Source organism: Curcuma longa, chromosome 8, assembly GCF_044706935.1.
Source record: "Curcuma longa cultivar G26 ecotype Majalengka, Jawa Barat chromosome 8, ITB_CL_G26_1.1, whole genome shotgun sequence".
Classification (NCBI taxonomy): domain Eukaryota; kingdom Viridiplantae; phylum Streptophyta; class Magnoliopsida; order Zingiberales; family Zingiberaceae; genus Curcuma; species Curcuma longa.
The window spans coordinates 1,771,204-1,785,816 of NC_133868.1; the positions used below are offsets into that span (position 1 = coordinate 1,771,204).

Sequence of the window (14,613 nt, forward strand, 5' to 3'; positions counted from 1 at the left end):
AATGGCTTCAATCTAGAACTTATTAGTAAGATTATATTTGTTCAACATGGTCTTAGCCACTTCTTGTAGAGTTCTATTTTTTTTCATTCGACTAGACCGTTTTGTTGAGGTGTTCTAGGGCAAGAAAACTCATGATGATATATATTTTCTAGACAAAATTTAATAAACCTATAGTTTTTAAACTCATCTCCATGGTCACTTTTAAGTCTTTTAATTTTGATTTTTTTATTTTCTAATAATTTAAATAAGTTGTTAAATTGTTCGAATGTTTCACCCTTGTGTGTTATGAATTTAACCTAAGTGAGTCTAAAATAGTCAACTATTATTACTGAGCAGTATATAACTTAGCCCCATGAAAATCAAACAGGTCTAAGTGTAGTAGTTATAGAATACAATTGATTCGACCTAAGATAGTTAATTTATGACTTGTTCTGGTTTGTTTTTCCTATTGGCAAGCATTACAGATTTTGTTTTCAAAGTTTTAAGTTTAGGAAGGCTCTAATTTACTTTGACTTTATTTTGATACGAGTCTTACGTGAGTATGGCCTAGTCATCTATGTCATAGTCGAGTTTTCTCTTGCTGTGTTAGTAGACATTTGTGTGAGGAGCTTGACAAGTTTATTGATTGTTTTGCCTATGTTTTTTTGTTCTTCTTAAAAATTTTCTTATCAAACTTTCGTACCTTTGTATGCACCAAACTCTTCAAATTTACTCTATATCATCCTTTGCCTTACTTTCAAATTTACCTTGTTATGTATCTCAAAGTCATCAAACACAATGCAACCAACTTAACCGAATCAAATTCCAACCAACTTAACCACATCAAATCATCTAATGGAACCAAATTAACTTAGCCATGTTGTCACGATTGAATTACCAAATACGTGATAAAAACATTGGAATCAATATATGATTTTATCTCTAATTTCTCTAAATAATAACAATCATCATTATCATCATAAAATTTGAAATATTTTCTTGTATCTTATCGATCATGCCTCAAACAAAGCAAAGAGAATGACATAATGATTAGATGTGCAAGCATCACCAACACCTTCCTTTTCTTAGTTTCTTATTTAACAACAAAAGTACAATGAGAGGTAATACAAAACAGTCTAAGAGCAACTGCAATGGACGTGGCGTTATAACACCCACGTCACTTTGGTAGTCCTGGTCGACCACATGGTAGTGGTCGACCACTGGTCGACCACATGGTCGACCACCTGATCGACCACCACCACATGTGGTCGATCAACTGATCGACCCCCGTGTAAAAATTCAACCGTAGTGACTACGTGGGACCCACCAACTGTCCGATTAACACGTTCAATGTTCTGAACGTGTTAAATATCTCTCTCCTCTCTCACTCTTCCACGTCCTTTCCTCTTTCTTCCACATCACCTTATTAACGCGCGATTAACGCGTGTTGCGGATGCTCTAAAGAATGTCATGTTAGTGTTCCATTCATTGATTTGACAACCCAACGGTTGGTACCACTCGCACATGGCTATCAAGCCCACATTGTTCAATCCTTTTCTCCTAATCCTTCTTCCGATCTTCTTTGATCACACGTCTCCGTCAAAAACTTTATAATTCACTAGAAAAATTGCAAGACAAAGAGGATTTTAAACAAAAAGGAAAAAGATCTAGTGGTGTAATTTGCTCAAAAGGCCAAATCCAAGCTCGCATTGACAGAGAGTGTGGTTGAGCTTGAGCTAAGAGCCAAAAAGCTTCGACCTTTCCCCTTCTCCCTCACCTTTGGCCCTGCCTCCAACTGGATTTTTAATCCTTGTGATCTGTTTGCCTTTTTTTTTTCGCCTTTCGAGGATCGCTTTTCCACTCGAAAGGAGGATGTTTTCGGGCTTGATCCACAGACCGGAAGCTTCGATTCGACCGGAGGAGGCACACGGCCCGAGCCTGGTGCTGACGGCGGACCCCAAGCCGCGTCTCCGATGGACGGCGGACCTCCACGAGCGCTTCGTCGACGCCGTCGCCCAGCTCGGCGGACCTGAAAGTAACTTTTTTTTTTGCCTTGAGTAGCAGATTTGCAAGCGCTCGTTGGTCCTTTTTATTACGAATGACAGAAAAGGTGACGTCTTGCGAACGGATTTCCGCGTCGTTTTCTGAGGATTCAAGAGCTTTGCGGTTTGTTCTTTAAGAACTTGTGTTTTAGTTCCTTCTAGTTGCTAGAGTGTGGGTACTCTCTTGTGGACGTATCCTGGTCTTGCTGGTTGACTCTAGGTTTACTTCACGATCCATTTGGTAGTTCTTTTTTCCCTCTCCAATTTCCATAAAGTGTCACCATTCAAGAGATCCTATCGTTCGAATAGTTCCTTAACTGTGCAATCTTTTGGTTATGATATTGGGAGCTTTGATTTAGTCAAATTTACTAACGATCGAAAGTAAGTAACCAGCTAGTTTCTCTCATGCCGTCGTACATTGTCCATTAGACTCTTGGTCTTGCTCGTACAAAAATTCTTTAATCACTGTTTTCAGTGTGTCTTACTAAGACACTGAAAATCATTTAAATGCCTGGGATCTCTAGAACTCTACTGAATCTTGACTGCTAATACCAACTTCCTCTATACTATTTTTGATGTCATTCTTTGTCCTTCAAGGTCGTAGCTCAATGCAGAGCTTGTAGATGATCATGAATCTAATCCTTCAACTCTGGCAACCTAAGCATTGGTGAGTGATAACGAGAATAACCTTGATCAAATGAGAATTGGGGCTATGTTATGTGCTCCTGTTTCACATATATACATGTATGGTAGCACATAAGTCAATTTTAAACAAAAATGCTGTAGTTATTCATATTTCCAATTCAAGGGAATAACTACTTTGCTCCTCTTTGGCCGTTCATATAATGGGATGCATTTTTAATCCAAATACTGGTAGAAAGTAGGCACTATCCTTTAAGCAACAACAAGGAAAGTTTACATAGTATTTATCACCGCATATTAAATGTGATTATAATTCAAAAGCTAGATGCAGTATGATATTGCATAAAAAGACGACAGATGGACATTATAGCTGCAAAATTGGATGATTAAATTTCTTATACAATCAAGCTCAATACCATAAGGTTGCACGTTGAGAGTTGTGCACTTATTTCCTGTTCAAGGGCAAAATTTATGAAATGGTTGCATGTTCATATCAGAATCATAGATAGATTCTGCCAAAAAATCTGTATTGATCTCCCTATGGAAGCTTAAACTTGCATAGCAAACCAGTTAGTTAATGTGGCTCTAACCCCCCAACCTGATCACCAAAGTTGCATTTGTAATAATTTTAACATTTTTATCAAGGTTCCCTGCGCAGACAACTTCAACCTAATGTACCAAAATGTTTGATGTTTGCTATAGATAGACATATTGAAATCTGCGGCTATACCTTAATAATGTTCATGTGCTGGAAAAACATGCTTTTGGCTTAAAATCCTAGAATTATTCAACTTACCTCATGCTGTATCTCAATTGTGTCAATCCTTTTTGCTCCCATACAGAGCTCATAATATGGAGTTATGAACGTAGTTATTTTCATCAATTTAATTATACTACAGCAACATCATTTGCTGAAACTACTTAATGATTTTAAGTCTAGTTTGGAGTGTGATACATCATACATTACCTAATCTATGTTTTGACATGTAGGTACTTGTTCCCAGGCAATGCTACTTCTCTTATGTTGAGCTATGTATCTTCCTTTTCTTTCAGTGGTCCCGTGATTATTAAGATTGATTGACCCTGCTGTTGGTTTCACTTGATGACGATCCATTCTTTACTTATTCTCCCTTTTGGACATTTTAAACTTGAATCTGAAGATCTGAATGTAGTTCCTTGTGTAAACACCTTGATTCCCATCTTTGTTAAAATTTTCTTAAGGCATACAATATATGATTTTTCTTTAACCATATTTGGGCATCAATTTCAATGATTGTCATCTCCATGGAACACATGCTTTTCTTTCTTCTCCATCATTGCTTACAAATGATTCTAGAAAGAAGTAATGTAGGGAACAACATCTACCAAAAAAATCATAGTCAGACAGGTATTCCTTTTTGATGTGAAAATCATTATTTCTAACTACTAAATGTAGCAACATGTTGAATATTGTAGAGGCAACACCAAAGGCTATCATGCGGACAATGGGTGTTAAGGGACTTACTCTTTTTCACCTAAAGAGTCATCTCCAGGTATTGACATGTTAAACATTGTCACCTTACAAGTTCTTAACTTGATTGCTCACCAAGATTCTAGTTTTTTTCCTGTTATATTCTTTTCCAGAAATATAGACTAGGAAAGCAATCAGGCAAAGAGCTAACTGAGCAATCAAAAGATGGTGAGTTTGCAGGCTTATCTCCCTTTTTGCTATCTTTAGTCTTTCTAAATACATTTTATTTGAGTCTCAAAAAACATCCAAAAAAGGATAATTGTAGCTATGATGTATTTTCCCTTTATAATGTTCAGAAACTGTCTTAAGCTCGATTCATAATTTGTTTCAATTCAAACTTTCTTAGCTGTACTCTTCTAGTCATATCATTTGGGTCTTCAAGCTCTTTTCTTATCCTTCTTTAGTTCCAAACTACCATGCAATCAGTTGTGTGTTTTCTCCAAAGATGTTTCTTGTTAGTTACCACCCATTGTCTCTGATTATAAATTCACAACAAAATATTATAAAACATATTTTTTAGCTGAGTTTCTTGTACAGTATGTAAAGTAGCTTTTGGTACACCCAAATTTTACATCAGAAAGTGGACCATTTCTTTTGACTGTTGTTAGGAGCAATCTGCACAAAATAACCTATGTTGATATAAGAATGCGCTATGCTGCTACTATCGCTTAACTTTTTTTTAAAAAGCTTTTTAAAAATATTTTGCCTTGTATTTCAGTCTCCTACCTTTTGGAGAATCCGAGCAGCAGTGCTTTGTCTCCGAGAGTGCCTACTCCTGACATCAACGAGTAAGTGACATGCAATTGTGATGTAGAAATATTGTAGCACACATGGTTAAGACACATGAACAAGGTTGGTGCCCCTGCTTTTAGGGGTCAAGAAGTCAAGGAGGCTTTAAGGGCTCAAATGGAAGTGCAAAGAAGACTGTTTGAGCAAGTGGAGGTACCAATTCCCTCTTGTTTCTGTTCGCAGTGCCCATCTATCTATTCTGTTCTGCTTTGGCATATTGGTTTATGTGCAATTATCGATTCAACACAAGTACATGTGTCTACATTGTTGTTTGACCAATAAGTAATGTTTCGATGGGAACTCGTATTAATGGAGCTACTTGTGAAAGTTAATTGTTGGGCTCATCTCAAAGTTCAAATTACTTTGTAGATTATACTAAAATTGCTCTTTTGGCTATTCCATAGGTTCAGAAACATGTCCAGATACGAATGGACGCATATCAAAAGTACATTGATACCTTACTAGTAAGGGCTTGTAAGATAGCATCAGAGCAAGTCGCTTCAAACAGCTTCCCTGCGACCGAGCATGAACTTCCAGACATGCCAGTTAGAGCTATTTGCTCCCCATCTGACATTTTGAGTCCTGCAGTTCTCCATCAGTTATCAATGAATTCAATTAACGCGCCCAGCTATAGCTGCAAGACTTTGCCGCACTCTGCGATCGAAGGCCAGTTCTTTTATCAGAAGCCACCAGAGTTGAAAAACAAACCATGCTGAAATGATAACTATCGTCACTAGATCTCTATTTCTTGTAAGATGATGGGAGAAATTGTTAAAGTAAACATCACTAGATCTCTATTTCTTGTAAGATGATGGGAGAACCTGTTAAAGTAAACTCTCCGAAGTTGTATCTAGTGACCCTCTAATCGTGACTCATGCTACTATCATGAACCATGAAACAAATTTCGTTTTACATTTTTCGGAGTTATTACTTGACATATCTTGATGCATTAGTCAAACCTCCCTCCTCTTAGACTTGTGTTGCAATAGATATTTTGGGGTGGCTTCAGTTTTGTTTTATCTGGATCTTTTATCAGATATATTAGATGCACATACATTTTTTTATATTAAAATTCGAAAACTCCGCTTGAATTGAATATTAATAGATTTAAAATTAAAATATACAAAAATCAAATTGGATCTATTTTCGGGCTTTTTTGAAGTTCTAAAATTAGACATCGTCACATCCGCTAATCACTAGAGTTGCCTGTTTTGTCACAGGTAGGCCACACGGTTTCACTGAAGCGTTCCTATCAACGTCAGCAACTGGAGTGGGATATGGTTATAATTAATCTTTGAGCACGCTGTTTCGTGAATCGAAATGTGCATGCGATTCCTGTTCCACCAGTCCGTCCGATTGAATCAGTGCCGTCAACTGTATCGCACAACGGCGATGAGGATTAGGTCGTTATTGGCAACGTGTCGATGCATGACAGGTTCAAGTCATGGGTCATGGTAAACCGGAGAATTCTAAGAAATCGCCACGTACCGTATTTTAGGTATGGCATCTGCAACATCGGCCGGAAGGATCCGCTCCTTCTCGATTGGGCAGCCTTGGGTTTTGTCCGCGGGCGAGTATATATATGCTTGTTTGAATGGAGAGAGAGAGGCTTGGATCTCTTAGATTTGTGGAGGCTTCGCCAACTCCCAGCGGGTAAACGAAAGGAACGAACTCGGTTTTAAAATTTTATTTTGATGAAAATTTCTCGATCTGCTCCGTAAATAAGATTCGATTCTGCTGTCTGTTGATTGATTTTATGCATCACAATCTGCTGCAATCTGGTTTGTTTCAGTTGATTCAAACTCGCGGGCGTAATTTGTTAACTGCGAAAATTTCTTCGAATATGCTGAAGCCTGGAATTGGGGAGTGTGATCGGTGCTACCTAATCTGGATATGCCTCATTCGTACTTGCGGCTTTAGTTTGGGCCGATTGGTTCATCTGTTCATTGGGGGAAGATTTAGGGTGTGCTATCCACTCTTGCTGATTTTTGATAGAAGAATTGACAAGGATTGATGCTTACCGGATAGTCATCCACTGTCAACCACGTACCTAAGGAGAATGCATGCATCTACAAAATCTTCTTTTATTTGGCAATTAGGGAAGTTTTCCTAAAATTGAGATTGTTTTTCCTTAGCTACTTCTATAAGTGTTTTTTTAAAATAAATTTTCTGATTTAATTGGTGAAGCAAAAAAATTCTAGTGGGATTTAGGGTGCAATTGACAATCAGTCAAATATGCAGAAAGAGCCAATGTATGATTTGACTATTATACTTGAATACCATGGCTATGATGCTGCACCAATTGTTTGGGCTGTTATTGCAATCGATAGGTTTACAAACTACATTTGGGTAGCTGCTTATTGGAGGATTATGAGGAATAATTGTTATTTTCTTGGCTTCTCTAGGATTTAGGTAACTATGATTTAAACTGTGTAGTTGGACTGGATTCTTTTTTTAACGAGTTTCAAGTTTTCTTTCTTTTGTATATCGTGTGAAATTATAACCACTACAATGTCACTGTTTCCACAAATGATGAAAAGTGTTTCAATCCCAACCAATGTGTAATATAAGTCAAATCTGCAACAACTCACTTGCTCATAACCATAAATTAGAGACGAGTAACAAGATTATGGTCTCCAATGATGGAGGAAATAACTCTACTTCAGCAAAAGATGAAATTCGCCACCTTAACGGCCTCACACGGTCGATGAAACAGCTCTAACAATCCTAATTTGGCGTCACAGTAGCATTTATGTTGGACAAATGAACTACATGATTGTTTTGTAGATGCAGTAACATATCTTGGTGAGCCAGACAGTAAGTGCATGCTCAACTATTTTATTCTTCTTCCTGTTTTATTTGTGAATTTTTGGGAGGACATGAATCTGCTTGAAATCTCCTTCCAGCAATTCTGCATTTCCTGTGTATTTCACTCTGATTCGTCTTTCATCTTCATCTTATTGAGAAGGATATTTAATTGCATGTTCCTGTAGTTTAATATTTCAAGATAATGTTTTGTAGTTGCCACATAATTAAAGCAGGGATAAGAGGTCCTGATACTCTAATATTCTTATATTTATAGTTGTAATACTATTATAAACTTTTAATACCAGGCCTGGCTTAAGGCCTTTGCCCCATTATTACAAATTAATGAATTTGTTGTGTTGGCATGCGCTACTCTGTTTATTTTGGTCGGTGATCCACTCAATTAATTTATGTGCCATTTACACGTGACCTTCCACTTATCCTTTATTTCCTCGTTAATTGCATTCCCCAATTTTATGAAATTCTATTCTACAAATAGGTATAATTCATTTCTTAATTGGTGTATTTATTTATTTATTATTATTTTTATTTTCTTCCTTCCACCGCATTTTGCGATTAGGAAACACTAGCCCATTTAATTATATGTAAATATCAACTCTTTACTTTTCAATATCTCTCAAAAACCCTAGTTGAAACTTTTCCGTCTCTCATCAGTACTTCGTGCCTTTTTTCCTTCTTTATCAATGATTTTCGTATATTTCTCCTCCTTTACCGGTGATACCCTCTGCTCTTAAAGGACGTCTTTCTCCTTCCTCGTCGGTAATATTTCTTCTTGATTTTTTTTTCTTTCTTGATAAGAACATGAATTAGAATTTTTTAATCCATACAACAATAGTCTTTTTAAATATTAAATTATTTTTTTATTTTTGTATAATGATAAATATTTACTCGTCCGGATTGGGAACTCTAGATTTTTATTAATCATAGTATCTAATTTAGCATGATTCATAATAAAATTTGATATTTATTGATTATTTTTTAATATAATAACAACAACAATAAAGTCTTATCCCACTAGATGAGGTCGACTATATAGATCCTTCTACGTCATTGAGCTTTATTCCCTACTATATTATCATCCATACTTAAATAAATTTTATTTTATTTTATTATTGCTAATCAAGTATTTTTTTATCTTTTTTTTTCTCGTTTAATGTATATATTTGTTATAGTTTCACATCGCCTAAGTGGAGCATTTATTAGTCGTCTAAGTACATATCCATATCATCTTAAACGTGTCTCTTGAAATTTTTTCTCAATAGATACAACTCTGACTTTCTCTCTAATACTCTCATTTTTTATTCTGTTTATCCTCATATGTCCACACTGTTTATGCAGGAGCACCAGATAATCGAACCGATATTTTACTCATGACAAAGAGTTCAAGTAAGGTTATATGGTGAACTAACAAGTTAAAGTGAGTGTGCAAGGAGCACAAGAAAAGTCCTAATTGAGATTGGACAAGGAAGTCCTAATTTATAGGATCAAATAAGGAAGTCCTAGTCAAGTAGATTGGGCAAAAAGACTTAGCAGATCAAAGCATTAGACAGAAAGTCTAGGCGAGTCAGTAGATTAGACGTCTAGTAGATCAATGGGTCAGCGAAGATCGGATATTAGAGGAAAGTCTTGGGGTCGAGGATCAAATATTGAGTAAAAGTCCAATCAGGTCTGGAGAATCGGATGGTTGGCAGAAGGTAAACTCTCCTGAGAGGAGTAGGTGAGATGCGCTCCCTTGAAGGGAACAGTAGGTGTCGGTCTGATTTAGGGTTTCATTGAAAACCTAAAAGTCAAGACCAGATAATTATAAAACTGTCTAATTTTCTGCAATATGTATTGTGTTGGTGCAAGAAGCACTAGCTCTTGCCTAGAGTTTCGATGTTTGACAATATACCTAAGTTTGATCAGTTTGACCAAGGGGTTGATCCAAACAGGACTTGATGTTTGGATGAAGTGAGTGAAGTCTAGTCAGACCAGATGACTAGCGAGAAGACCTAGTCGATTAAACTAGGCAGTCGAAATCCTGATCTGGACGATTGGGTAAGGGAAGTCCTAGTGAATGAAGCTAGGCAAAGGAAAGTCCTGATTTGGAGGATCAGGTAAGGGAAAGTCCTAGTTGTAGGTTAGGCAAAGAGAAGTCCTGATTTGGAGGATCAGGCGGAAGTCTTGGCAGAGTTGAAACACCAGGTAAAGTCTGGGCTGGTCTAGAGGACCGAGTCGCAGCAGAAGTCTGGGCTGGTTTGGAGGACCGAGTCGCAACAGAAGTCTGGACTGATCTGGAGGATCGAGTCGCAATAAAAGTCTGGGCTGGTCAGAGAGGACTGAGCCGCAGCACAAATCCTGGAGGCTGAGGACAGAACCGAGCAAAAGTCCAACAAGTCAGGAGGACTTGGTTGACACAATTCTCCTGAGTGGAGTGGGTAAGGGCGCGTTCCCGGAGTGGAACAGTAGGCGTCAGACTAACCTAGGATTTCGGTAGAAATATGAAGTTAGACCCACAAGGTAAGGTTTAGGTTCTTTGTTTGTTTGTATGCTTGTCTTGCAGGAACCAGGAACTGGAAGCAAGAAGGAGAAAGCAGAGGTAAAGCAAACAAAGGTAGTTAAACCAAGTCCAGGGTCAACTCAAGTTAAATCTGAGTCAAAGTGACTCAAGTCGACTTGAGATAGAGTCAAGTCGACTTGAGTGGATGGAGTCGACTTGAATAGGGACTCTAGTCGACTTGAAGGCCAAGTCAGCCGTGGAGAAAGTGGATCGGGCTTACGTGGAGTCGACTCGAGATTGGCCCGAGTCGACTTGAGCAAGCTATAAAAGGAGGGCAACGTGCACATCTAGAAGAATCAATTCACAAGCAATCCCAGTCGCTTACGTGGAGTCGACTGGTTTTACCATCCCAGTCGACTGACTTGGTCAAAACCCAAAAACGGCTACTGAACTACTGAAGTCACACTTGATTTCTGTCAGAATTTAAACTTCAGTCGACTAACTTTTCCCATCAATCGACTGATCTTATCACAGTCGACTGATGTGGATAATTAGTCGAGTCGTTTAAGCTTCTGTTCGCTGTCAATCGACTGAAGTATAACCCCAATCGAGTCGATTCTCTTCTATCTGCTTCTGAGACAACCTCAGTCGACTGATCTCCAACCTCAGTCGACTGATCAAGGAATCTGACTCGACTGGCGTGTGTTTCAGTCAACTAATGCAGAGTATCAGGCGTGCTAGTCGACTGACCTTACCAAATCAATCGACTAACTTCATGATAGAGTGGCTGAAATGAGATCTTACCGAGTTCTTTCCTCACTTGATCAAGTGTCTGGACGTTGACCTTTTTGATCTTCATTCGCCTTACATCGTAAGGACTTTCCGTGCCAAGAGTCCGCTCCTCGACTCTCTTGGACTTCCCTTGCCAAGAGTTTGCTCCTCGACTCTTTTGGACTTTCCTTTTGCCTTACGTCCGGGCTTCTCACCCGCAAGGACTTTCCACGCTTTGCCTTACTCCGTAAGGACTTTCTCATGCCAAAAGCTCGCTCCTTGACCCTCTTGGTCTTTCTTTCACTTGTCTTACCCTGTAAGGACTTTCTTGCACACTTGACACAAGTTAGATATCTCATCTTGTGTTCTAAAGTTTATTGATGTCAAACATCAAAATATAACTCAAGGGCATGATTGCAACAACAATCACATATATAAGAGCGGAGGTGGCACGACGCAAGGAGGAGGAAGCTGTCTAGTCGGCCGCCGCTCACACACGAGGAGGAAGAAGCTGTCTAGCCAGCCGCCGCTCACACACAAGGAGGAAGAAGCTGTCTAGCCGGTCGCCGCTCACACGCGAGGAGGATAAGCCGCTGAAACAGGGGCAGCAACGTGCGCGCATGGAGAAGATGGTGAACAGGGTCGCGCTTCCTCAAAATCGCGATGAGAATACTCGAGTGGCGCCGCACGATCGGAAGGAGAAGAACCCCTGATTCCAAAATCGCGATCAGCCCTTTGCTTCTCTGGCCAGGGCGAGCAGAGAAGACACTCCGGGAGGGAGATGCCGTTGGCTCTCTTTAGGTTTCAGCCGGTAGCGAGGAAGTAGGCGCCGCGGTGAAGCCTACGTCGCGCGGTGGAGAGGATGAACAGGAACCCAAAATCGCAATTTAGGTTAATCGGTGTGGGCCGGTTTAGGAATAAATCGAAAGAAAAAACCAAAACCAAATTAGGTTTAGGGATAATCAGGATTTAAACCATATCAGCTGAACCGGATTAAACAACCTAAACCGAACCACATTACTGTAGTGAACCAGGTTCAAACTTGGTTCGCTTGGTTCACTAACCAAACGATATCCGATTTGACCCAAACTAGTTTTGTTCGATTCGTCTTCGCAAGATGAATCTATTCATCTCTTCCGTTTTGCCAAAATCTCTTCCATCATGAACCAAACTAAGTTGGTTCAATTTGGTTCAAAATCAAATCATTTGGTTCAGTAACCAACCGGTCTCTAATTTATACGAAATCAGTTTCGTTCATTTCGTCTTCATAAGATGAGTTCCATCATTTTTGTCTATCGTCTGGTCCAACCAGATTTATTTCTCTCATTCTGAGATTCCAACTCTCAAACTCGTTTTAAGTCCTTCGGAGAACTTGTAGTGCGTGTGACCCAATAGGTTCCTAGTTATGTTGGCCGTCCGTAATTAACCATTAATTACGGAATGATCATGAGTGACATCTAGTAGTATATCATGATCCCCAATTGACTGAAAAATCAATGATTGATTCCAGAACAATTCTAAACCCTTCAGCAGCTACATTGAATCGTGCCTTGTTCCTTTCACCGTCTTATACCCGCTTGGTTCAGGACATGGTCTATGTGTCAATCCCCACTAGGTTGACTACGTCACATCTAGCCCAAGCTGCTTTCTTGTCCTATAGATTCAAGTTACTTGTACACGTACTCTTGACATGTAATACTTTGGCTAAAGACTTTTAGTAACAATCCTGATAAGTAGCCGCAAGGTATACGTCTCCTTTTCCAAGAAGTGGTGAATCCTCTGTGGGCTACTCAAACACCTTCAGATACTTCGACTTATACCAATCATCTTGGGTACACACCTCCTCGGAGATGCTTGCTTAAGATGTCAAAGTATAAGTCTTCATGACCAAGATGACTTGAATACCGCAAATCAAAGGAAACTCGCACTTAAGCTGTACTGAGATCTTCATTGACATACGATATCAAACCATATGAAGTCTCAAAGCAGGTCACTCCAATGAACTGGTTACCTTTAACCAGCATCCATGTTTAACTCTCAACATCTAATGTTGACAGCAGTGAGATCAACTGCTTGGTTAACCAAAGAGTTCAAAACGTGCTAGTCTCGACAGAATCGATGACGTCCATGCTCATCAATTACTCGACTAGGGATAATTCCAATACATTCATAATTACACGTGTAGAGATGCTCACTAGTTGTGATCCAATTATAAATTCTCTCACGTTATGAATCGTATTGCGGACATTCAGTATTTGAGTTTAAGATCCAATCAAACACATACGGAATGTGCACTCAAATAGAGAATTGCTATTTATTCAATAAATAGTATAACCGTAAGACGATTGCCTTAGGACACTCCTCAAATTAACACATTATTCACCCCCTCTAGCGATCACTTCGATCCTATAATTAGTATCAGAGCGAGGGCGCTCGAAGTTAGTGGAATCACTAATCGAGCTATTTTTCTGTCACTTTACATTGTTTTCAAAATTTTAAATTTCTCCCCGTATTATTAATCTAAGATCAAGTCTTGGAATATTCTTCTTGTTTATTTTTTTGCAAGATTATTTTTGATGGGCCATCAGGAAGGCTACAACACCGCTAGACCTCCCCTCTTCTCTAGAGAGGACTTCGTGTATTCGAAGGGCAGAATGGAATACCACTTCAAGACTCAAGTGGAAATGTGGATAGTCATACAGACTGGCTTTACTCTCTCAATCGACGTAGATGAAATCTCACAATCCTACGAGAAGTGGGATAACACTACTAAGCATAAAATCGAGGTAGATGTGAAAGCCACCCATACTTGCAATGCGACCTCACAAAAGAAGTGTTGGACTTTCCGAGCCGCAAAAATCACTTTTTGCATTGTAGAAACCTCGGAAGTCCATGCCAAAGGATTCATGCGAACAAAATTTTTGCAAAACTTGTTTTATATTCTAGATCTACTCTAGATCTACGAGTTTAGAGAGTTACCCTCGATGCGTGCCCTTCGCGTATCCCGCTCGGTCAAACGGAGTCGGATCTCGAGAGCTACACGCGTAGACTCCTCTATGGTATCCACACGGACAATATGAGTGGAAAAACCGAAACAAAGGTGTGCTAGCACCTTCCACAAGGCTTCGGTTAGTTGTAGAGGAGAGGGAGAAGGAGAGAAAAAACAAGGAGCAAGAGAGAAAAAGTGGTCTTCACGTTGAGAATGAAAACACACCCCACTTCACCTCTTGTGGCCCGCCACATCAAGGCTCTTCATGGCTAATTAATCTCATTAAAGCCTTAGGTTACAAACTCTCATTGTAACCCCCATGATGTGGCATCCATGATGATGTGAAGCATCACCATTGGTCATCTCTTATGCCACCTCACATCAAAGTCAAATGGTCAAGTCAAGCATTGACCATGAGGTGGCATAAGTCAAGTCAACATGGATGATGACATGGCAAAAAATCAAGTCAACATTTATGATGACATGACACAAAGTCAAGTCAAATTTGACTCCTAAAGTTCTCCTTCTCAAGTCAAGTCAAACTTGACTTCTAATCTCCCAAAGTTGATCAAATCAACTCCACTAG

At 39.1% G+C, this 14,613-nt stretch overlaps 1 protein-coding gene across 1 annotated transcript; it reads left to right on the plus strand.

The window, feature by feature from the left end:
• Positions 1 to 1,750: 1,750 nt before the first annotated feature.
• Positions 1,751 to 5,900, plus strand: LOC141833379 (protein PHR1-LIKE 2-like). Its single transcript, XM_074720800.1, has 6 exons — positions 1,751 to 2,014; positions 4,119 to 4,195; positions 4,287 to 4,341; positions 4,892 to 4,961; positions 5,046 to 5,115; positions 5,367 to 5,900. Exons 1-6 carry the CDS (start codon positions 1,852 to 1,854, stop codon positions 5,676 to 5,678), a joined length of 747 nt encoding a protein of 248 aa, XP_074576901.1. The 5' UTR covers positions 1,751 to 1,851; the 3' UTR covers positions 5,679 to 5,900.
• Positions 5,901 to 14,613: the final 8,713 nt, after the last annotated feature.